Source organism: Suricata suricatta, chromosome 9 (assembly GCF_006229205.1).
Source record: "Suricata suricatta isolate VVHF042 chromosome 9, meerkat_22Aug2017_6uvM2_HiC, whole genome shotgun sequence".
Lineage (NCBI taxonomy): Eukaryota > Metazoa > Chordata > Mammalia > Carnivora > Herpestidae > Suricata > Suricata suricatta.
Window position 1 is genome coordinate 20,830,959 of NC_043708.1, and position 24,654 is coordinate 20,855,612.

The 24,654-nt window shown below is 36.2% G+C and overlaps 1 protein-coding gene across 9 annotated transcripts in view; it reads left to right on the forward strand.

Moving 5' to 3' along the window:
- The window catches only part of CEP128 (centrosomal protein 128), a 369,193-nt gene that overhangs the window by 71,099 nt on the left and 273,440 nt on the right, over positions 1–24,654 (forward strand). For all 9 annotated transcript variants that reach the window (XM_029951897.1, XM_029951898.1, XM_029951896.1 and 6 more), the window contains 4 exons: positions 4,627–4,713; positions 7,295–7,369; positions 9,185–9,317; positions 16,476–16,627. In XM_029951897.1, coding sequence (XP_029807757.1) covers positions 4,627–4,713; positions 7,295–7,369; positions 9,185–9,317; positions 16,476–16,627 — 447 coding nt within the window. The remainder of the gene's footprint in view (positions 1–4,626; positions 4,714–7,294; positions 7,370–9,184; positions 9,318–16,475; positions 16,628–24,654) is intronic.

Consider the following 24,654-nt stretch of genomic DNA (forward strand, 5'->3'; position numbering starts at 1 on the left):
TCCATTCCAGTAAAAGCAGTGGCATTTTAGGGAATAATACTCATTACCATTGTTGCTTTTGTATTAAAGAAGGCAAAAGACTTGTATGTCTTTTCAGCATACCAACTTTGTAGGCAGTGATTAAAGTTTTGTTTTGCAGATTGGCAAATTTAATAACCTATAAAGAATGAAATCTTGACAATAGTCAATCGGGGTTTTGCTTTAGAGTTATTTTTATAGTCATGGTAGTGGATCTTGCTGATTCATCCAGGATCTCTGGCCTAGTTACTCTTCCATGTGGCCTTTGGCTAAGGTTTAGGGTAAAGACTATGACCATGGAACAGAGCAAAGGGAATTGGCTCTCATGGTGATTGAACCCATGACCTTGGTTGGCTCTGTTGGCACAGGGTGCCCCAGCCAGTCATAGATTCCACAAATATGGACATAGTAGAAACAGTAAGTTTCCTTTATAGGTCAGCAAAAAGTGTCCATCTGTCCTCCCACAATAATTTCTATAAAAGCTCTTTGGATTCCTGAAAAAATAAACACCTTATCATAAGAAGACAAAAAAAAAATAGACATCTGGGCCATTCTTAAACAGAAGTTTTGAGTTTTATGTTTCAAAACCTCAGGTATCTTTAAAGAACATCATTAAGGATTACCATTACCATCAGAAGTAATACCAATATACTTAACTACATGATACTTGATATGACTCTGCCTTTTGAAAAACAGGAATGGTTGCATCTTGTGACTCCACGCACTGTGTGCCTACCACTTCCATCTGGAAAATACACCTAATTCAACTGGCACAAGGTTTTAGAATTTCCTCCTTACTTTGATATCCTGAAAATCTCTATGGTGTTATAATAGTAATGATTACAGTTGGATTCTCTTTGGACTTTATCTTGCAATTTCCACTTTAACTTATTAAACTTTTTTTGTTTGTCTATAATGGTAGACGGTGTAGAACGTTTGTTCCTTGGTTATGGATGAAAAATATATTTCTTTGAAAAATTTAAGTAAAATGTATCTGGCTATTTTTGAGCTAGATATTGGTTCATGGATTTAGAATGTGAATGCATTGTTTTCTGCCTTGAAAAGAAAGTTAATTTTTTTTTTTTTTGTTTTGCTTGGTTTTTGTTGGCAAAGATAATCCCCAACTGGATGAACTTAAAGGCTAAAATTTTCCATGACTTGAGCTAGTTCTCATGTGGGAGGAATCTCTAACTTGATTTAGGAAAAAACAAAATTTAGAAATTCACAGAACTTGACAGAAATAAAATCTCTGTTAATTTAAGTGAGTAGTACTAGTTGTGAGCAATAAAATCCTGCTACATTCTGCATATAAATTCCTTTCCAAAATATGTAGTATTCTGTTGATGTTTGGAGCTATGATTTAGGTTTCCAAATGAGAATTTGAGAAATAGACACCAGATTTCCATCCTCTAAAAAAATTGCAATTAAATAAGTTTTTTATTGCAGTATTTTATACCTACTAAGTACTTAATTTTCTTCTTGACTTGAAATATAGCAAATGTTCTAAAGTCTATTTAAAATTTTAATATATATAAATATAAACAACTTTTAACTTTATAGTTCATGTGGTCTTATTGGATCAGAGTAGCATTATATTGTGAAGTTTAAAATACTTGCTGACTTTTACTTTGTACCTACATGAAGAGTTTAATTATAAAAACTATAGTCAAATGAGCTGTGAAGCAATCAAAAGACATAGAGACACTTTAAAGGCATCTTATTAAGTGAAAGAAGCCAGTCTAGAAAGACTACATACTGTATGATTCCAACTCTGAGACATTCTGGGAAAGAGAAACCATAGTGCCGGTAAAGAGATGAGGCAGGGGGTGGCTAGGCGGAGCACAGAGGATTGTTAGGGCGGTGAAAATACACTGTGATACTGTAATGATGCATACATGTCGTTCTATATTTTTCAAACCCTTAGAGTGTACAGCACCAAAAATGAACCCTAATGTAAATTAAGGGTGATTATAATGTGCCAGTGTAGGTTCATTAGCTGTAATAGTGCACTGCTTTGTTGAAGGAAGTTGATAATAGGGGAGGTTATGCATTTGTGTAGACACCAGGGTATATGGGAACTCAGTTTCCCTCTCAATTTTGCTGTGAACCTAAAACCAAAAAAAAAAAAAAAAAAAGTCTTTAAAAATATATAGTAAGAGCTACAATTTTCAAATTCTAAGTGACTTGACTTCTTCATTCTTTGTTGGAGGGAAAATCTGACTTGGAAGTTTGTGCCTTTTAAAGTGTAATGTTACTGACCTGTTGTTTGATTTGAGCATAGACTTGTTTTTCTATAATCCTGTTGGTTTACCAATGAGTCATCTACATGTTCTTGCTCTTGTGACCAAAGGCATGCACTTGTAGCACTGCTGAATGATTAGGATGAGACGGGGTAGTTTATGTTCATCTTTTATTTTTTTAATTTATTTTTAATTTATTTTTTAAAAATGTCAGTGGCCTGTGTGGGAGTTATCATAGGACTTTTATTTCATTCCAGCTCCATCATTCTTACCCAAGCTGGCTGGTCCCTTTACTAGACAAAGGGCCTCTAATTCCCTTTTTGTTCTTTATTTTTAAGTATGTTATTTTTTAGAGCCTCTTGATAAACATGCCTGTTGTCATAGTTGTGGGAGCTTTTATGGTCAGATGAGATGTCTACAAACATTTTCCTTTCCTCCTTTCCCTTATTTTCTAAAAGAAAAGGCTACCCCCCCCCGATTTTATAAATAACTGAGAATTCAGAATCATCTACCTTCAAAGAACTGAACTACAGTAGTATAATACTCAATATGTTAGTCTTTTTAATGGAAATAGGTATACTTAAGGAAAAGAAGAAAAATTGTTGTTATTAAAGATTTAAATGTGCCCCAGGGACCCACTATTAAGGCTCAGTGTTGTTGCTGTAATCTTAAACATGTAAAAGACAGTCTGCATCCTGGAGCTGGCACCTGATAGCTTTAAAGCTAAACTGCTTTTAAGGAAAAAAACGAGCTTTAAAAAGCAAAATAACATACTAATAGAAATTCATTGGCATGTGATATTTTTTCTCTTTTTATAACTGCTTTTACTGGATCAGTTTATTATTTTTTTTATTTTTATTTTTGAGAGACAGAGACAGTGTGAGCAGGGGAGGGTCAGAGAGAGAGAGGGAGATACAGAATCTGAAGCAGGCTCCAGGCTCTGAGCTAGCTGTTAGCACAGAGCCTGACATGGGGGCTCGAACCTGCGAACCACGAGATCATGACCTGAGCTGAAGCTGGATGCTTAACTGACTGAGCCCCCCAGGGTGCCCCTAGGATCAGTTTTAATATAATTCTCAGTTTCTTGATCTAAGTTAGTGGGAAGGAAATCTAGTGTCTCCTTATACACTTAAAAATGTAGTAAATGAGTTAAAGTTTATTATTAAGGTTTAAAGAAATAGCTTATAATTTGATTCAGTTAGTTTTTAAAATCTTTCTCCTTGAGTGTTGTGTTTTCAGACGTTTAAAGTACATTAAAATATATGTACAGGTTCTTAAGAGTTAGATTTTCTTTCTTTGTCTTTCATTTTAAACTAGATAATGTAGAAAATAGGTTCAATATTCTGGGCTTAGAAGATTGCATGTCTGTTTATTTGTTTATTGACTGATGGTCTAGAAGAAGCAGAAATAATGTTCAAACTTAATGACATTTCTAGGTGATGTGGTAGAAACATAGTGATTTGCTTTGGATTCTTAAGACCTCACTTTTGCCACTCTACTGAAAACAATAGATTTTAAGTTCTCACTGAGTAAATTTTTCTATGACTTCTATATCTGTAGAGTAAAAGGAAAAGTAAAAAAGGAGGGTGTTAACACTTTGGACATCAACTAGAGCTATAATAGAAAGGTATATTATTTGGAAAAGAGATATAACAAGTAACTGGTCAGATGTGGAAGGTAGAAAGTGAAGAGGAATGGAAATTTTATTGCAGATTCCTAGGTTGTGAAAAGAATTAGAGGTCCTTTTATTGAACTAGCTCATATATGGAAATTTAGGTTTTTAAAAAGTTGACTCTCAGAAGAATTACGTTTTTATGAGGCATAATTCTGTGTACTATAAAACACAATTTGTTTAGTTAAAGTTCAGCTTATTGATTTCTGTTTCTTTAACATCAAGTAAAAGTACTAATATTTATACTAATTATAAGAAATGAAGGTTAAATATTTCTTAGCGTGAGCATGAGAATAATTTCTCACGTTGTCCTTTAAGGGGAATGAATTCTGGTACCTGATAGATCTTTACAGCGCTGGGAAAGTAGGGGTGTTGGGTGTGGTTACAAGTTTAAGTGTTTGGAACTGAGAGCTGGAATAGAGGCAGACTGCTTTGCATAACCTGGAGAGGGAGATTTAGAAGCCTGTGGGGAAGGTCCAGAAGGTGCAAAGAAAGTAAACATCGAGGGTGTACAAAATGCAAGGGAACAGGAAATAGCTCAAGAGAATTGTGAGAACAGCCAGTGTTTGGTGGCACTTTGATGCGTGTAGTCCATTGATCTGTAATAGTCTTATGTAAATTCCAGATCCTAACAGCGTCTGTCGTTTTTTTATGGATTTTGGACTAATACATATTTTTTCATATCTTTCATTCTAGGCACTGAAGAAACAAGAAGCTAAAGCAGATGAAAATGAGGGAGCCATGAAAAATAGGCTAAGACAGACTGAAGCTGAGAAGAGTCAAGTAAGAGTTTGAAAGAGTAGTGCTATTTGGAGCCAGTGATACTTGTTGAGTGCCTTGAAAATTGTCCCCGGGATCATTTGTTAGGACGCAGTGAAGCCTTTATGTTCTGATATGGAGTCACTTGGTTTGATGTCTCTGCCATTCTCTGTTGCTTGCTCTGGGAAACGTGTACAGGTCATTTGCTACCTTGTCATCTCACACGTTCTCCCTAGAGGTGACTTGAACTTTATTATTCCTTGCTGGGGAACGTGCAAGGAGCTTGACTTTGCTGAAGCGTTTGGAAAGACCTGTTGTTTAAAGGGTGGGTATTTTGAGTATATTTGTTTTCATCATAGAAGAAAGGTCTAAGTGCAACCTACAGGAAGAATTCTCTCTTCTCATTAGATATTAAGGACTTTTGACATATAGTCATGTCTGGGAACCTAGAGGGCCTGGGGCATTAGAGTTAGAAAGGAATTTAGAAACCTACAACAACTTTCCTCAGTTTGCAAATGAATAGATTTAAGGGTGAGCCCAAGGTAACGAATGATAAAATGAAAATTTGCCCCTGATGTAATATTCTTTACTCCATATCACTTTTTAAATCTACCATTACTTCCTTGATATATATTCACCAATCTTGTCAAGTTAAATGATGGATGCATCCAAGCTGTCTTTGTGGTAAGCCAGTTAGGTCAGGGCGTCCCGCTTGCCCTTTGGGGGTTGAGGCTGCCGGAATTATCCGGTATGGGCTGTGGTAGATTCTGAAGCCATTTGGACTGAAGTGTGATTCCTTCCCTCTTTATTTCTCCAAAAAAAAAAAGACAAGTCAGATACTATTTTGTGTGGATTCTGTGATTGTATACTTATTTTTTTTAAATATGATATTTTATTGGCCACATGTATAATTTTTAAAAACTTGCATAACCAGATTTAAAAAGTATTTTGAAATAGTTACAGAGTCATAGGGTGTCCAAGACAGAATGTACAGAGAGGTTACATGTGCCCTTCACCCCATTTCCCTCAGTGGTAGCATTTTGCGTAATTGTCATTCCAGATCAAAACCAAGAAATTGATTTGGTGCAACTCACAAAATTTATGCAGATTTCACCAGCTTTCCGTGGCTCATTCGTGTGTGTGGTTCTGTGCCGTTGTATCTCATTATAGATTCCTGTCCCTGTCGCCACAGCAAAGATACAGAACCACAATGCCCCCTTATGCTACTCCTTAAAACCATGCCTACCAACTGGACAGCATTTGAAGGACTAATATATAGAATGTAGTTTGGTCCAGTGAAATGATAATTTAGGATAACCATCACAAATCTAAGCACTTAATAGCATCTTAATATAAACTTGTGGTTTCACAGAACGGCCTCACTGTTACAAAATGCAAACCTGTCTAGCACGTGTATTCTCTGGAATTTTAACAAACGTGTCCCATCTGTAGGGGTGAAAAAGTAATTTTCTCTTTTCTAGATTCTTTGGCTGATTTAATAATTAAGTTGACATAAGACAGTTTAACAGGAGAAAACCAAATTTGATTTTGTATGGTCAGAAGCTGCATAAAAATAAGAGCCTCACAGACGGCGTGTATGCCGTGCTGAGCTGAGGAACTGGCTTAGAGGTGTGGGGCTTCAAAGGAGAGCAGAACTACTCATAGGAAGAGGAGACGGGCAAATGTTTGGTGAACAGGTGTGTGCCTTGTCTTACCCTGAAGTCTTTCAGGTGTAAAAGGTTATCTCTGGTAATAGCTCTCTTCCTGAGACAGACTCCCTCTCTACAGTCTTTAATGCAGTTAAAGGGGTGGGAAAAGCTTTTCCTGAGTCTGTTGGGTCTGGATTGCCTTCAGCTCAAAAAAAACCGTATGTCAAATAGGTCCCAAAGAGGTCTGTTTTGGGGTGGCATATTCTTCTCCCCTCCCCTTTACATCCTGTTAGATTTTCAGCTTGTAGGAAGCTAGGCGCATTCAGACTTTGTAGGTATTTGGTCATCTAATTAGCACATTTTCTGTGAATATTTGTCTTATGGCTATGTTATTAAGGAGATTTTAAGTATCTTATTCTGAAATTAAATATTTTTGTTTTAGGAATGTTATGAATATTGGGAATATTAGGGATGTTAGAATAGTATGAATACACAAAATCACCAATTAGATGAAATATATTTTAGTCCTAGGGTCCTTGAAATTTTATTCTAATCCAGTTCATAGGACATTACATGTACTAAAGAAAAAAATTGTTTAGAATTCAGATGACAGTGATTTAGAACTGAAAGGAATCTCAGAGATTGTCTAATACAAAGTCCTTATTTTAGAGATGACAGAAAGAAGACCTAGGAAAAGAAGGTCATAATTAAGATGGAACTGACTTAGAACGCAGACCCCCTAGGTCTGGTCTGGCTCACTTTGTTGTTAGGCAGATAACCTAACATAATTTTCATAGAAGCATCAGTGTGTTTTGATAGCAAGAGGTTTTCTCCAATTAGCTGTAAATATCTCCTGAAAAGTTTTCTATTTTCCTACTCTTAAACTATGTCCATAATTAACTTAGTTATTTTCTGCCCCACTGGACATTTTTCTTTATCCTCTGTTGAAACTCTAGCTTGAACAAGAATTGGAGCGGTCTCGAATGTTATTGAATCAGTCAGAAGGCAACAGAGAAACACTTCTGCGTCAGGTAAATCTATGCAAGCGATGATAATCTGCTTTTAAATCAAACTAGGATTGGGGTCCCTTGGTGGTTCAGTTGGTTAAGCATCTGACTCTAGATTTTGGCTCAGGTCATGATCTCCCTGTTTGTGAGATGGAGCCCCCTGTTGGTCTCTGAGCTGACAGTGAGGAGCCTGCTGGGGATTCTCTCTCCCTCTTGCTGCCCCTCCCCCATGCATGCATGCCTGTTCACTCTCTCAAAAGAAATACACATTTAAATTAAAAAAATAACAACTAAATTAGGATTGAGTCTCCTTTTCTATTAAATGTCTCTGTGAAAGGAAAAAGATCCCACCTAGGTCTAGAAATTACCCCCCCCCCTGCCCCGCAAGGAAGGTATATTAACACACATAGCAAAAGATGAAATCCTTTCAGGAAGAGTCCGAGAAACCTAGTACAAAGCACCAGCCCAAGTTCCCACTGTGTCTTGCTGAGTGCTGCTCCAATTTAGGGTTTATCTCTCCTAGCACAACCAGTGTAAAAATGAGACTGGATGCATGAGATAAAATTTTCCCAGGAGCTTAATTTCATTCAAGGAGGCATTGGAGAGTGAAGGAAGAAGTAAAACACACGAAACAGACCTTTGCATATTCAAGTTACTTTGCATTATTGTCTTATATTTATGGTTTTCAAGATGCTGCCTGCCCCTTTTAACCAAAGATAAAGCTTAATTTTAAAGCATAACATTTTGTAGCCCATTAGCCTATAATGAGGGTTTGGTTCTTCTGTTTAAAGTTCAATAACTTGAAATAGTCATCGTACATACACTGGATAAGGCCATATGTGTTTCTAATCACCTCTCTGCCGGTGTTTAATATAAACTGCAATTGTGCCTTTTCTGTTTTGGGGGGTGACTTCCAGAACTCACTGCATAGTATGCTAGGTAGGCAGAGATGTCAGGCATCTTAGATGCTCAGAGGGAGTGTTACATTTTGACAATTAGTGCTAAAAATATATCGTAACGCCTATTTTACAAAATCTTTAAAATTGTCCACTAACTTTGTTCTGCAGCCGCTGTTACAATGGAATTAATGTTGGCAGAGTTCAGGTTTTCTTTTTTTCAAGTTTATATTTGTAGTCATTTCCTAATCTTTTGGTGCTCTGACTCGTCATTTCTGAGCTCATTTTTTGAAGTAAGAGATTACCATGTTCAGGTTGTCATTGACTTAAACGGAGTCTTTTTGATACTCCTAACATGTTTAATGGTCACTGAGGACATACCTGCTATGTGTTAGGCAGTTTGCTTACTCTTTAGAAACACAGATGAATAACATAGTTACTGACCTCAAGGAGTTTATAGTTTATTCAGCAGCATTTATTTCTTACTTATTTTGAAAAGTATTTTGGTATTATAACATGCTAAATTGTGGTCTTTTCACAATAGACCCTATCCACATGAAAGAGAAGGAGTGAAAAATATAAAAACAATTATGGAGGTGGTTTGGGTTAATAGTGGTGCAGTGCACAGTAAGGGAATTTTTTTTGTTTTTTGTTTTTTGGGTTTTTTAGTGTCAAATTCTTTTTTCCGCTAGACACAGAGAAGGGGAAAGACATTCATGCTTTGTGGAAGTAATGGGAGGAATAAAGAAAAGGAGCGAGAGACAATTCACTGTGCTCGGCATAACAAGGAGGTTCACTGGGCTTCAGCTTGTGCTGACAGTAGCCCATGAGAAGTAATTTTTTTTCCTTAGAAAAAAATAATATAAAATAATTTGTAAGTTCAGTTATCCTTTTCCTGTATTTAAAACTGATACAAGTTTTATTTTTGACTGTGTGTGTTTAGGTAGAAGAGCTCCGTGCACAACTTTTGAAAGCAGAAGGTGATCGAAAGGGCTTACAACATCGAGTGTCTCAGATTTCCAAGCAACAGTCAAACCATCAGGATGAGCAGGGAGATGACTGGAGGTTTAGGAGAGGTACAGTTGTGATTTGTAAATGTGTGGGTTGTTCCTGATCTCCCTTAAATACTTTCCACTTTCAGAATTGCATTTCCTATATTGTGCTCTTATCTTATATCTTGATCTACTACGAGGTTGTCAATAAGCTAATCATAATTTAGCGTCCAATTTTTTAAAAACAGACTGTATTTTTGTTTTATGTTTATAGCAATATTGAGTAGAAGGTACAGAGATGTGCCCTGTGCCCCCAGATGCCACACGTGCATAGCCTCCCCCGTTACTAACGTCCCCCCACCACTGGAAGTATGTTTGTTATAACTGATACATCTGCCTTGACACATCATTCTCATTTAAAGTCTATAGTTTGCATTAGAATTCGCTCTTGAGGTTGTTTATTCTATGGGAGTGAATATAAATGGGATTTAGGCACTGTTACTATATCCTAGAGTAATTTCACCGTCTTGAAAGTTCTCTGTGCCCCACCTGTTCATCCCGTTCTGCCCCCAGCACTGGCAGCCACAGATCTTTTGACTGTCCCTGTGGTTTTTCCTTTTCCAGAATCTGATTTAGTTGAATCATACAGCCTTTCAGATTGGCTTCTTTTATTTAGTAATATACCCCAGATTTCCCCCCATGTCTCTTAATAGCTTGGCAGCACTCTCTCTTACCCTTTTTTCCCTCCAAGGATTGTCTGAATGTTCCACAGTTTGTTTATCCGTTTCACCTACTGAAGGCCCTTTGGTTGCTTCCAAATTTTGACAGTTATGAATAAAGCCATTATAAACCAAACATCTCTATATGGATTTTTGTATGGCCTTATGTTTTCATCTACATGGAGTAAATACCAAAGAATATAATTGCTAGATTGTATGGTAAGAGTATATTTAGTTTTTTAAAAATCATCTCAGCTGGGTTCCACAGTGACTGTATCATTTCTTCATTCCCCTTGGTAATGAATGAGAGTTCCTGTTGTTCCACATTCTTGTCAGTATTTGCAGTTTCCATGTTCTGGATTTTGGCTATTCTAATAGGTTTGTAATGGTAGCTTGTTTTAATTTGCATTTCCTGACAACATATGATGTGGAGCATCTTTTATTATTCATTATTATTCATTAATTTTTGGCCCAGTTTTTAGACGGCTGTTTGGCTTCTAGTTGAATTTTAAGAGCCCTACCTCTTGATTATTGTTTTATATAACAGTGCTTCATCACTTATGTCTTTGGGAATAATTTTTCAGCCTTTTCATTCTGAAAATTTTAATTTTAATGTCCAGCTTATTAGTTATTTCTTTCATGGATGATGACTCTGCTCTTATCTCTGAAAGTCCTCATCAAACCCAAGGTCATCCACAATTTCTCCTATCTTCTAAAGATTTTATAATTTTTTGTTTTATGTTTGGGCCTGTGATCCATTTTGAATTAATTCCTGTAAAAGGTGTAAAGTCTGTGTCTAGAACCATTGTTTTTGCATGTGGGTGTCCAGCTGTTCCAGTACTATTTGTTGAAAACAACCTTTTCTGCATTGTATTAACTTTATGTCAAAGATCAGTTGACTTTTTTATGTGGGTCTGTTTCTGGGCTCTGTGTTTTGTACCATTGATCTATTTGTTTTTGTTTTTCTGTTTTTTGTTTTTTGTTTATTTTTTTGCTAGTACCACACTGTTTTGATTATTGTAGCTTTATAGTGAGTCTTGAAGTTGGGTAGTGTTCCAAACTTTCACCTTTGTTCTCCTCCTTCAATATTGTATTGTCTGTTCTGGATCTTTTGCTTCTCCATATATCTTTAGGATTAGCTTGTTGATATTTACAAAATAACTTGAATGGGATTTGGATTTGGATTGTGTTGAATCTATATGTCAGATTGGGAAGAACTGACATTTGGCAATATTGAGTCTTCCTATCCATGAATATGAAATACCTCTCCATATATTTTGATCCAACTAGGATTTTTTTCATCAGAATTTTTTTGTTTTCCTCATATAGATTTTGTTAGATTTATAATTAAGTGTTTCTTTTTTTGGGGTATGAATGTAAATAAATGGTATTGTGTTTTTAATTTTAAATTTCACTTGTTTGTTGCTGATATGAGCATCCAATTTTAATGTCTCCTCTGCTTTATTTTTAAACCCATTTGAGACCTGCTTAGCTCGTGGGGCTTTGAGCCAGAAAAAGCCAGCAAAGCTGGTAGTGGAATTTTTTCCCAGCTTCTTATTTCTATATGTATATGTGTGTGTGTGTGTGTGTGTGTGTATTTGTCCTTGTGCTTAAATTGGAAATAGCCCTATGTTTTCACTTTCTTTTATTTCAATTTTAGGTATTTACAGTTAAAATTAAGATTCTGTCATTGTTGTTACCCAGATCCTGGTGACAAAAATTAATCACCTGGTAGAAGTGGTTATGAACTGGTTTTTCTTATGTAGATTAGGAGTGCTTTGTGCTTGGGAAATGTTAGAACACCATGGTGGTGTTGATTTAGGCTGTGGAATTTAATGAGTCTGGATGTATTTCTTTTTGGAAGTTCACTTGTAACAGAAATGGTCATATTGAAATTTTATAATGTTTTCTAATAGACTAGTCCAGATTGTTCAGCTGTAAATTATTTCAGTAATGAGGCTTCCTACTCAAATGCCCAAATTATTGGAGAAACTCTTGTAAGCATTTGGTGTACTATCAAATTCAGGGAAGATAAATATTTGCCCAGATTCCCCACACATAACTCAGTCTGTTGCCTGAGTTAGAATTTCCACATTGCCAGAAAATCTTCACTAGATGGCAAATTCTGACACCTATCCTAATATAATTGCATGCCATTAAGTTCCCTTAAGTTTCATGTGAAGTTATAATTGAAATATATTTTGACACCAAATATTTTAAAATTTATTTTTAAAAGTAAACTCCTAAGGTTTTTGATTATTCATCACATTTTCATAAAGATGTACAAGGAACTCTTATTTTGTTTGGAAAAAGACTCTTGTGGAACATGTTATATGTTTTCTTGTCTCATAAAAATTAATTATTTTTGGTCTAAGTCTTTGAGGACTAAAAGAGTCTCTGTTTTCTTAACTGTTTATCAGTTTTTTAAAAAAAAATCTGTAAATTCTCTTATCAGTATAATAGACTTTTTCACCTACTTTTAACAGTTCTAGAATTTTCATCTGTATAGAATACTTGAATTATTTTTTAAAATTCTGCATAAGAAGGGGCGCCTGGGTGGCTCAGTTGGTTGAGCGTCCGGCTTCGGCTCAGGTCATGATCTCGCAGTTTGTGGGTTCGAGCCCTGTGTCAGGTTCTGTGTTCACCGCTAGCTCAGAGTCTAGAGCCTGTCTTTGGATACTGTGTCTCCCTCTCTCTCTCTCTCTGAGCCTCCTCTGCTCATGCTCTCTCTCTCTCTCTCTCTCTCTCTTTCTCTCTCTCAAAAATAATAAAAACATTAAAAAAAATTCTGCATAAGAAATCACTCACTGTCCTTTATCTAGATAGTCAAGGCTAAAATACAAAGAACATCCACAATTATTCCTTCTTTTCTCCATCTTGTTCTTCCCTGTCTATTTATAGATCCTGATATTTTTTTAATTTGGCCCGTATTTTTTATTCCCACTACCCCAGTTTAGGCATGCTTTGTCTTATTTGTATTATGCTTTTACCTTGTTCTAGTTCTCTGTAATCTGTTTTGTGCTACTAAAGGGATGGTTTCTAGGCCACAGACCACTCATGTTACTCTTGTTTAAAACCTCTCGTCATAAATTATTGACCTTTTACTGCATACAAGGCACTTTGCTACTCATTTTACATTGTCACCTTTAGTTCTTAAAACTACTTTATGAAAAGGGTACTAGTCTTGTTTTCATTTTAATGATTGAAAAAAAGAATAAGGACCAAAGAGATTGAGTACCTTGCTCAAGGTCAGATTGGTGGGAAGTAACAGACCCAAATCTTTTTCTCCCCAAACCTGAGTTCGTAACTACTCCCCTGTTGTGACCTATTGTGTTTGTAGAAAGTGTTCTTCAAAGTATAGCATATGAGACAGTCCTCTGGATTTGGGAAGAGAGTGTTTATAGCATAATTTATATTTTATATTTTATATTTTAGTTTTAAGTATTTTAATTTTGCTAAATGTTTCATTATGTATGTGTGTATGTGTGCCTATCTGTACATATCCATACCAATTTATATGTGTCTAGATTATGAAACTTAACCAAATTATTAGGTCTCACATTAAATATATATGTTTCATGAAATATGTATTGTGGTGGCGCCTGGATGGCTCTGTCGGATGAGTGTCCTACTCTTGATTTTGGCTTAGGTCACGATCATGATCTCACTGTTTGTGAGTTTGAGCCCCACACTGGACCCATGCAGTGTGGAGCCTGCTTGGGATTCTCTCTCTCTGCCCCTTTCCTGCTTGCTGTGCACTCTCTCTCTCAAAATAAATAAACTTAAAAAACATAAAATATGTATTATGTATATGTATTTATACATGTATTCATATATATTAATACCTCTATATTTTATATACTATATATTCCTGTTACTTTACATATATACACTAATGTGTATCCTGAAATGTATATCTAGATATAGATACTCTGGAGATACGTGTTATATGTACACACATATACATATATACATATCTAAATAAAAAATTTAAAATATATATTTATAAAATGGATAAAGGCATTTACACGTAGATAAATATTGCGTATTTTCACATTGGAAGCCTAGCAGGGGTGGACAAAGTACGGCTCAAGGGGCAAATCTAGACTTTTATAAATAAACTTTATTGGAATATAGCTATTCTCATTCATTTATTCACTGTGTAGGTTACTTTTACAATACAGTGGCAGAGTTGAGTAGTTGTGACAGACATCATAAGACTAAAATATCTACTATCTGACCCTGTACAGAAAATGTTTGCAAACTCTTGGTCTGTGGGAGTTTCTAAGCTCCCTCACAATGTATAGACACCTGCCGACTTTTCCCCTTCCCTCCCTGATGTGTGGTAGTTGTGTAGAAGCATTGTTTGCAGCTACCTTGATATTTAATCCAGTACTGTACCTCTGTGCTTATGGTGCTCCTTTCTCTGAATTATCACCCCGGCTCCTTTGCTTGGTGAAATTCTGTATTCGTTCTTTAAATCCAACTTAGTTTCCATTTCTTCCTTCTTTAGGTTTTCACCAAGATAGAGTTAATCACTTTATGTAAAATCTTAGTTTATGAGCATAATTCATTCCAGAAACATGCTCGTAATCCAAAGTACTTGTATATCAAAGTGAATTTCCCCATATTGGAAACAAAGATAATTCATTCTACAGCCCAAAAAAATTCATATAAGAATGATTACAATTCTGTAATATAATACAAAATAATCAAGAAAACACAAAATGTAAAGAAAAATAAGCAAGTTAACCTGCACTTAGCTTTGAAAACCTTCGTGGCTGGTGTGAGGGAGATGAGAGAGGAGGGTTATTGTGTAGGACGACTTTCCCTATCACTAAGGGAATCACTGCTGTCTATTGGCTCAATGGAATCTTTTCTTTTCATGCGATGTTAACAAGGAACCTATCTAATGACCGAGAATGAAGCAAAGAATTCCTAAGCTTACTCTTGTATGGAAAAGGAAAGGATTGTCCATAGGTGCTTTGAAATGACAAAAAGACTAGTGCCAGTTGTGTGCACCTTCCAATGTTCTGAAAAATTATTCTTTTCTGCCAAACACTGTGGCCTGAGACCAAGCATCCACGTATGGGAGAAGATCACCCACAGTCCCTCAGGGAGCAATGGAGTTAGCAAGCGAGCGAGCGAGAGAGAGAGAGAGAGAGAGAGAGAAAGAGAACACCATAGACTCAGTTGTGATCATGTGATGTTTGACGTCATGTACTACTTGTATTGCAAGACATTGCTTGTTTTTTTTTTTTAATTTTTTTTTAATGTTTTATTTATTCTTGATACAGAGAGAGACAAAGCATGAGAGGGGGAGGGGCAGAGAGAGAAGGAGACACAGAACCGGAAGCAGGCTCCAGGCTCTGAGCTAGCTGTCAGCACAGAGCCCGATGCGGGGCTCAAACCCACGAACGTGAGATCTGACCAGAGCCGAAGTCGGAGGCTTAACCGACTGAGCCACCCAGGCGCTCCAAGACATTGCTTGTTTATCAAGATAAAATTTATTAGAAATGTTTGCTTGTCTTGCGGAGCACTCTCAGAGCAAGTTACTTGCAATCCAAGGTTTTACTGTGTTTCTTTCTGTGTGATAACTGTATCTGTAAAATCTGTATAGTATCTATTGTCATTGCTTTTATCATGTTATTAAAAATGCCTATATATTTCCCATTCATGTACTTCCAAGTTGTGCAATTTTGATAGTTTGATACCTCTCAGTTGCAATGTGTCTTGTGAATGATGTGTAAAATTGAATTTGCTAGTGCTTCCTTCCTTTCCTTTCCTGGAAAGGAAACTGCTGGAAAAACAGTAGTTTTAAATTGGTAGTAGATATTCTAATTTTTGGTATCTTAGAGTGCAAGAAGTACTTTATTCATGTTTTATTTCTGTTCCTGGAGTGTAAGTTCATTGTGAAGGGGTTTTTGTGGTGTTTATCTCTGAAGAAGATGGTATTACAGTGTCCTGTGCATCATAGACCAAGTATGTTGACTTAAATACTAAGTCTGTTTATATTGTTCAGTGATAATAATTTCAGGTAGTAGTCTCCAGAATTAGTAAGTTAGTTAGTGGTCCTACACAATCAGAGATTTAACAGCATCATTCACTTATTTTGCAGGAAATCATCATTTTGTGTGTCAACTTCAGTAACTTTCAGCTAATGTAGAACTCAGTTGAAAATTCTTTCTGTATTTCTGTATTAGATTTGGAGGTAGGGATGTAAAGAAAAAAATGTATAGGATTTTTTGAACTCAGTTGTTGAATTGCTAGAACTATGATAGCAATTTAGGTTTTAGTACGAAAATGGAATAATACTGGATAACACATCAACGTATATGTTTTAGAAAACTGAGTGAGACTTGAAATGATGGACTAGCACATTCTGAACAGTCCGTAGAGCGACACTGTTAATAAGTGGATTATATTCGCTGGAGTTTTTGAACATCAAGGCTTTGTACTATTTGAAAGTACGTTCTCCTGTGAATGAAGAACAACCATCAAGCTTTACATTTTCTCTTTTAAGGGGTTGAGCGGGAAAAAGAGGATCTGGAGAAGCAGATGTCAGATTTGAGGGCGCAACTGAACCTCAGTGCAATGGCATCTGAGTTAGAGGAAGCGAAGCGGTGCATGAAGCGGAAAGACGAGGAGAAAGCACATTTTGCAGCGCAAGTAGAGGTGACTTTGCTGTTTTCAAGCTGTATTCAAAGGACATTAGTTTTGTTTCATAGAATTGCTTAATGAAGTTTTAATGTAACTTTTATTTGAGTATACATACTATAAAGTTATGTACCTAATTATATATTGAAATGTCTGTGGATTCATTTCTCTTTCATTGGAACCTTAGCCAGGGACCTATTAAACTTGAAAGTATTGGGGTGCCTGGGTGGCTCAGTTGGTTGAGCATCTGGCTTTGGCTCAGGTCATAATCTCATGGTTCATGGGTTTGAGCCCCACATTGGGCTCTGTGCTGACAGCTCAGAGCCTGGAGCCTGCTTTGGATTCTGTATCTTCCTCTCTCTGCCCATCCCCTGCTCTCATTGTCTATCTCTGTCTCTCAAAAATAAGTAAAAAAAAAAATAATAATAAGAAAAAATAAACTTGAAAGTATTTTTGTTCTAGCAGCACTTGAGCCCTTCCTTCAGACAGAAGGTACTTTTATTTGAAGGAGTGGTGAATTATCATTTATTTGGGGGGTGAAACTGGCAGACGGCACAGCACAGAAGGTATTACTGATATTTCTTCTTTGGAACCATAAAGGTTTTTAGATCTCTGCCTGCTGTGTAAGAGGTAGAATTGCGCTACCTCCATTAATTTAGGGTTGTGTGGGAATCATGAATGATGTGGTAACCATGAATGAGGTGTAAGTAGGTAGCTACCATTTCCCATTTGCCTTTTATTTTAAATTGTTTATTTATTTTTGAGAGAGAGAGACACACACACACGTACACACACACAGACAGAGTGCCAGTGGGGAGGGGCAGAGAAAAAGGGAGACACAGATTCCAAAACAGGCTTCAGGCTCTGAGCTGTCAGCACAGAGCCTAACATGGGGCTCAAACTTGGGAACAGCGAGATCATGACCTGAGCTGAAGTTGGATGCTCAATTGACTGAGTCACCCAGATGCCCCCCCCTTGCCTTTCATCTAGCATAGACAGGGTAATTATCTGAAAATATGAAAAATCAAAAGAAAAACTTCATAAAAAGGAAATGCCTTAATTCCAATTATAATTATGCAAATTAGATCAGACATGGATGACACATTTGGAAATAAATATGTATCACCCTCCCTCTATATCTGTTTTTATTAGTGGAGTTGTATTCTAATTATAATGTGCCACATTTGAAGAGTTTTCTAAACTACAATGAAAGGTAGAAAATTGGTGTTGAAGATATCAAACTTTATGTAATCCAAAGGAAATATTTAATGTTTTTCCAGTCTGAGTTTCTCTTTCATCTTGGAAAGATGAATTTTCTTCATTTTCATCAATGGAAAATGTATTTTAGATTTGGTTCAAGATTGAGATTGTGAAGCTGATGAAATATTGACATACTTTTTACAAAGTCCTCTACATGTATAATAAATGCTTATCAGAAATATGATCAGAGCAGTTGTAATTTAGGACTTCTAAAGTTTGCTTCACGGGTATTATTTTAACCCTTGATCCTGTTGACAAAAGTGCTAAAATATTATTTTGCCAAAGTTAAGTATTAAAAAAAATCCACCCTACTATACTAGTAAATATCAAAGGTAGAAAAATTCCTTGGCTATCCTGTCTATAACCACAAATTAGTCTGTCCTCCGTCTCTTCCTTCCTTCTCATTTGATTTCATTTACCACTTGAAGAATCAGTTGAAAAAAAATCTAACACAAGCATTTAAAGAATTACTTATAATAACCTAACAATGCTCTTGTTCAAAGAGCTTGGGTTTCCCCTTGTCTAAAAATAGATCTTTAACATTTTCACCTGGATTAGGGAATGACTTGGAATTCTCTTGGATTAGTTTGAATTGATAGTACCGGTTTGGATGTGAAAGACAATTGGACAGAGAGGTTGATCATTTACTCACATATCAAACACTTAATGACTGTCTATTACATGTCAGGTGCTGTTGTAGGAGGTAGGGACATGGCAGGGAACAAAAGCCAGGGAGATTTCCCTGTCTCTATGCAGGTGACATTCTAAAATTGATGCAAAAAGTTCTTTGAGTTCATCTCAAGTCTAATTCAAATTCTTTTTGGAGAATGAAAGTGTTTTTTCCCCTGTTGTCATTAAAATGGTATTACAAAAAAGAGACTGGTTTTTTTCTGGAAGAAATTTCCATTAGTCATTTTTTTTCTGACTTTATTTTTAACAATAATTAAATTTAGGTCCATTGTTTTAGATTGAAAAAATGTTTAATGTTTATGTTTGAGAGAGAGAAAGAGACAGAGTGTGAGCAGGGGAGGGGCAGGGAGAGAGGGAGACACAGAATCTGAAGCAGGCTCCAGGCTCTGAGCTGTCAGCACAGAGACTGATGCAGGGCTTGAACTCATGAACCATGAAATCATGACCTGAGCTGACATCGGATGCCTAACCGACTGAGCCACGCAGGCGCTGTTTAGATTTTGTGACACTTCTGATTATGGCTTATTTTTCATACCTTGTGAAGACCCTTTGAATATCTTTATTCCCAAACTATTCTCAGAATATCTAATGTACACTTTGTGAGGGTGTTGGTCATAGATCACTCAGTATAATGTCTAAGAGTTATTTTATTGAAATGTAACTGAAAAGCACCTCATCTCTATTTTTCAAAAATGTTTGGTAGTATTTATTTTTAAAAAATAAGTTGGTGTTACCTTATACATTCTTTAAAGAATAAAGAGTAATCTTTTTTAGTTGCTTTTTAGAAAGCAAATATGAATAAGACAAGATGCTCAGAATGTGACTGTTGGTCAGGCCCCCAAACATTTGCGTAATACTCCTTCTTGTGGCTTGTTCAGTGAGTAATCTCTCTCCTTTTAATGCTTATTTAATTTTGAGAGATAAGGGAGACCGAGAATCCTAAGCAGGTTCCACACCGTGGGCACAGAGCCCAACTTACGGGGCTCGATCCCAAGAACCATAAGATATTACCTGAAATCAAGAGTTGGATATTCAACTGACTGAGCCATCTGGCGCCCCTAATCTCTTTTCCTTCCTGAAGCCTTCCTAGACTGTATCAGCTGCAAGGGATAACCCGTCCTTCTGTACCTCAGCGATTTGCTCACCTCACTAACGTTCTTATGGCACCTTCCTCACACTGCCGTAAAGTAGTCTGGGTAGATGTCGCTAAAATTTCAAAGCGAGTTGAAATGAAGGAGAAAGGGGACTGCATTAGAAAGTTGCCCTGTCAGTAGGATAAATCTGACCTTGATGTCCTGGAACCTTGAATTTTCTGTGTCCTAGAATTAATGTGACCCAGGAACCTGGTTCATACTAACAATGAAACTTACCAGAGAGCAGTGTATAAAAGAATGCCATTGATGTGCCCTCTGTAGGTTTCTTTATGGATGTTTAAACACTGATCTCCTATGCAGGGCGCCAGTCTCCTAGTTTTCTGTACCTAAGTTTTAAAAGACTGAATTAGTGACCAAAATGTTGCTTGGTGGACATAATCAGAGAATGGTGTCTGGAGAACAGTTTGTTTCTGGCTATGGTAAGGCTCTCACACTCTCCACCTCTCTTTAACAGAGTCCTTGTAACCGGAGATCTGTTTAGTTCCCTAGATTCCTGTCTTTATGTCTGGAGTGTGTTGAACTGACTTTTTTTGTCTTTCTAACAGTCTTCTCAGCTTCCACCTTGATGCTCAACTTTCTGTTTCCATTTTCTTTTGATATGTTGCCGTGCACAGATTTTGCTCTGGGCTATTTACCAGAACGCATTGATGTTGTAATTCAAACTTGTGGCATTCTGGGAAACCACTTATGATTTAAATACTTATATCTTTTCTCAAATCATAAATGAGTATGGGTTAAGAGCCAGGTCTTGTCTCTGTATTCTTTTTGCCCCTGGACAGTGTCTTACCATATTAGGTGCTCAGTATTCGTTGACTGAAATAGTGAATTATACAACATTTTAGTGGTTATTTTTTAAAGCGAACAGTTGCTGTCTGGTCATTCTTTAAAAGCACATTAAGGGGCACCTGGGTGGTTCAGTCGGTTAAGCGTCTGACTTCAGCCTAGATCATGATCTCACAATCTGTGGGTTTAAGCCCCATATTGGGCTCTGTGCTAACAGCCCAGAGCCTGGAGCCTGCTTTGGATTCTGTGCCTTTCTCTCTCTCTCTCTGCCCCTTTCCTGCTTGCACTCTGTCTGTCTCTCTCTAAAAAATAAACAAACATTTAAAAAATAAATAAAAGCACATTAATTTCTGGAAGAGTTGTCAGTATTCCAGAGGACCTTTACCCTTTCTCACTGATGGCCTCAATTTTTGTTGATCCAGTGTATACATTTTAAGCAGTTGTTTCTTGCAGGAGAAAAACAGTGAAAACACCTTGTAAAAACCAGAATGAAAGGTGCATTTGGGTTTGCATAATTTACCTTTCAAATTGTACCTAAAACCTTAAATCTGTATATGCATAGAAAATACTAAGTACGTTTTTTTCTTCTTCTAAACTTGAGTTGAACCTCATTAACCTTGATAGGCTATTTGTATTCATAAGAATTCCAAGTATCCTTGATCATTGATTCCCCCTGATTTAATCTCAGTCTCCATCTTCCATCAACTTACTTTTCTTAAAAAAAAAAAAAATTTGACTTTTAAATTCAATGAGGAACTTCAAAGAAAGGAAAAAAAAACCCAAGGTGCTGTACATAATTTAGATTAAATGTTGAAAGTGATAATTGAGTGACAACTGACATGATTATTCATTAGCAGAAACTTGGGACTGTAATGCCATAATTTACTTCTAAAAAGAGGCTAGTGGAAAACAGGACTGATAATCAATAATAACTTTTCTTTTTGATGATTAGTATATTAGGAACAGAGGGAAGGTTGTTCCTTTTAACAGTCTTTTAAGATAAACTCTTGATTCTTGGATTTCTTAGACAAAGCTGGCTACTTTGCTATGTACTTTGCTATACAATACTACTTGTAAACCCTTCTTAGAGATCTTAATTGCCCTGTGTATAATTTCTACTGTTCTTTTTTATCTTAATAATTTATTCCTTATGCAAGTGCTTGTTGCAAAATAAGGTATTATCTGAGTACTAAGTAGTATTTAATACACAGATTATAAAGAAAACAAATATGGGCGGCAAAGCTTTTTAAGTAAGGCTAAAATTCCTGAACCTAGTGGAGAGGAGATCTGTGTCTATTATTAATCATATTAACTGATGGTGAAACAGATTGCTAAGTCCACAAATGCTCAATACCTCAAGTTCTTCATAAAGGTGACTACTGGCAGAGACGCCCTACAATAAAAACTCTAATACTAAATAAACCTTGACACTTTGAGGAAGATTTAGTTTCTCAAATCTTACACCTGTATGGAATAATAAAGGAATTATAGAAGTTGTGAAGAAAGGCAGCTTTTATATTTTTTTGTAACCTAGAGTTGCATGAATATTTCCATAAAGCTAGAAAGTAACAGTTGACCAAATATATTAAATTTTCTTTTAAGGTATCACCAGTATTTACTGTAGTTTATTATTCGAATGTGGTCATTAAAGAAATAATTTGGGAATAAAAGCATCTATTTTCAAGATCTTTATTTTCTGAAGTCATGATGATATCTACTTCATGTATTTTATGTATAAATTGAGTATGTAGGCCTTTGTACAAGTCTGTGAGGGGTGTGTGTGCGTGCGTGTGTGTCCGTGCACGGACACAAATGCATGAAGTAGGGGAGAAAGGGAGAAACGTACATTCCTCACAAAATGTGAGGTATTAATTATTGATTTGATATTAAAAGCAATTATAAAGATAAAATATACCTTTGGGAATAATTATTGGGAATAATTATTGAAGGACTTAGCTATGGAAAAATATGTGATATGAAAGGAGTAATATTCTGGTATTATGTGATATAAAATGAATAATATTCTGACAGTATTTTTGCAGAGTCTAACTAATTGATAGTTGTTCATTTCTTAAATACCACAAATGATATTAAAGGGATATAAAATAGACTTTATAATAAGTGTATTTTGACTGTTCATGCATTATTCCTATAGTCTTTATAGTTACTTTTAGAGTGATTTTAATTTGATAGGGTATCATTTTAAGTGGAGAGATAAATTACATTTTAGATGTTTGTTTTCAGGCAGCTTTCTACAAGGAGAAATGAGACTGTGCTCAGCCTCAAACAACAGAAAAGTCCATGGGTCTGTTATACTTTCGAAAATGTTTAAGTGGTATAAATTATCTTTGCAAAATAAAGGTTTTAATAAGTAACACATGGCTAACATAAAGGTCAGTGTTAGCAAGTTTTTCCAAATACCTTAAACACGTTTAATTTCTAGTACTTGCATGGAGTATGTGTTTATGTAATACAGTACTTATTTTGTGGGGGAACCTATCATGATGTTAGATTATAGTTTGCTCTTCCATAGAGAAGACTAGCCAATTAGGCAAATTTGGAGCAATTATCTTGAAGAACAGTTTCTGCCTTTGTTAATGGTGGATTACCTTGTTGCAGGAAAAACTGCCTTGTGAGAAAAATGAGAAAAGCTGGATAAGACACATATTTTAAAAAATATGTTTGAAGTTGTCAGAGAGTTATCTGGGTGCAAGGACAGGGGGAGTCGTGTATCCTGAGGAGTAGAGTACAGAGTGATGGGTCTGACACTGGGCGCCACTCTTCCCCTGAAAGGTCACAGACTAAGCACAGCTTACAGAAGAGCGTAGGTCCATGAAACAAGGCAGGGCCCTGGTAAACGTCCCACACTCTCAGTTGGGATACCCAAATGACTAAACCCTAGGAGTCTGGGTGAGTGGGAAATGCACGAACAGTCACAGAAATGTAGCTTTGAATCTGCTGTGACGTTACCTGTCGCTACCGTAGCTACTCATCTAAGTAAAAGTAGATCTTTTGGGGAGGAAGGTATTATCATCCAGAGCCCTTGTGTTATTCCCGTAATTTGCCATATGATATCTGGCATTTAATCAAGACTTAGCAGTCATATCAAGAAACAAAACCCACATTACTAAAAAACCAAGATACAAGCAAGAAATAGAAATAGGTATGTATGCTGCTCAGATATTAGAGTTAATAAATCAACTTTAAAACAATGGCTAGTAACATGCTAAGAAATTAGATCATAAGATACTTATTTCTAGCAGAGAACAGGAAATTATAAAAAGAATAGAAATCTGGGAAGCAAAATATATAGTAACTGATATTAAGAACTGGATAGGTAAGTAAGGTTTAAGAGAAAATTAGACACCTTTCTTCTTATTCCTTTGAGGGAATTTATGAGGCCTTCATCCATATGTATTTTAGGTTATATAATTTGTGGTTTGGTTACTGGTTTTGTGATGTTTTTCTATCTTCTGATTGTTAAAAAGAAAAACAATGTATTTAATCTTTCATTCAATTTTGATTAAGGGTCTGTTAGGTATTGAGTCTGGTGCCAGAATCAGGGGTCACAGAAATGAAATCAACATTCATTGCCCTCAGTAAAGTCAAAATCATTGACCTTATATTTGACACTGAAGTATCAGTTCACTAGAAAAGCCAGTCCCTCTTCACCATTGATAGGAAGAATCATAGTGAGACTTAAAATGGGGAATAGGGATGTGCGGGGATGGAGGGGGCGCTCTGAACCTTAGGAAGTGAGCATGAGGAGCCTCCATCCTCCACGATGGCCTCCGTCCTCCAGTGACAGACCAATAAATGTAAAAGCCAAGAGTTACTGAAGACAAAACAGAAATATCTTCAAATATATATTGGTATTTGGTGATTGAAAATCTGAACAATGGTTTTATAGTTTCATAGACTTAACAATTCCATTATTTTGTCTCATTGTCCAGTTCTATTTGTTCTGGATTATAAGAAACTGAGACACACTCAAATGGGAGTTTAATGTAGGGAAATAAGAGACTATCTTGACAGCTGCCCTACTGGGCTTCATGGAGAAAACAAATTTTATACATGTTGCCACCTGACTCTGCCATTGAGACTCTTTAGATTGCAAAGATAAGAATACTTGAGGGCACCTGGTGGCTTATTTGGTTA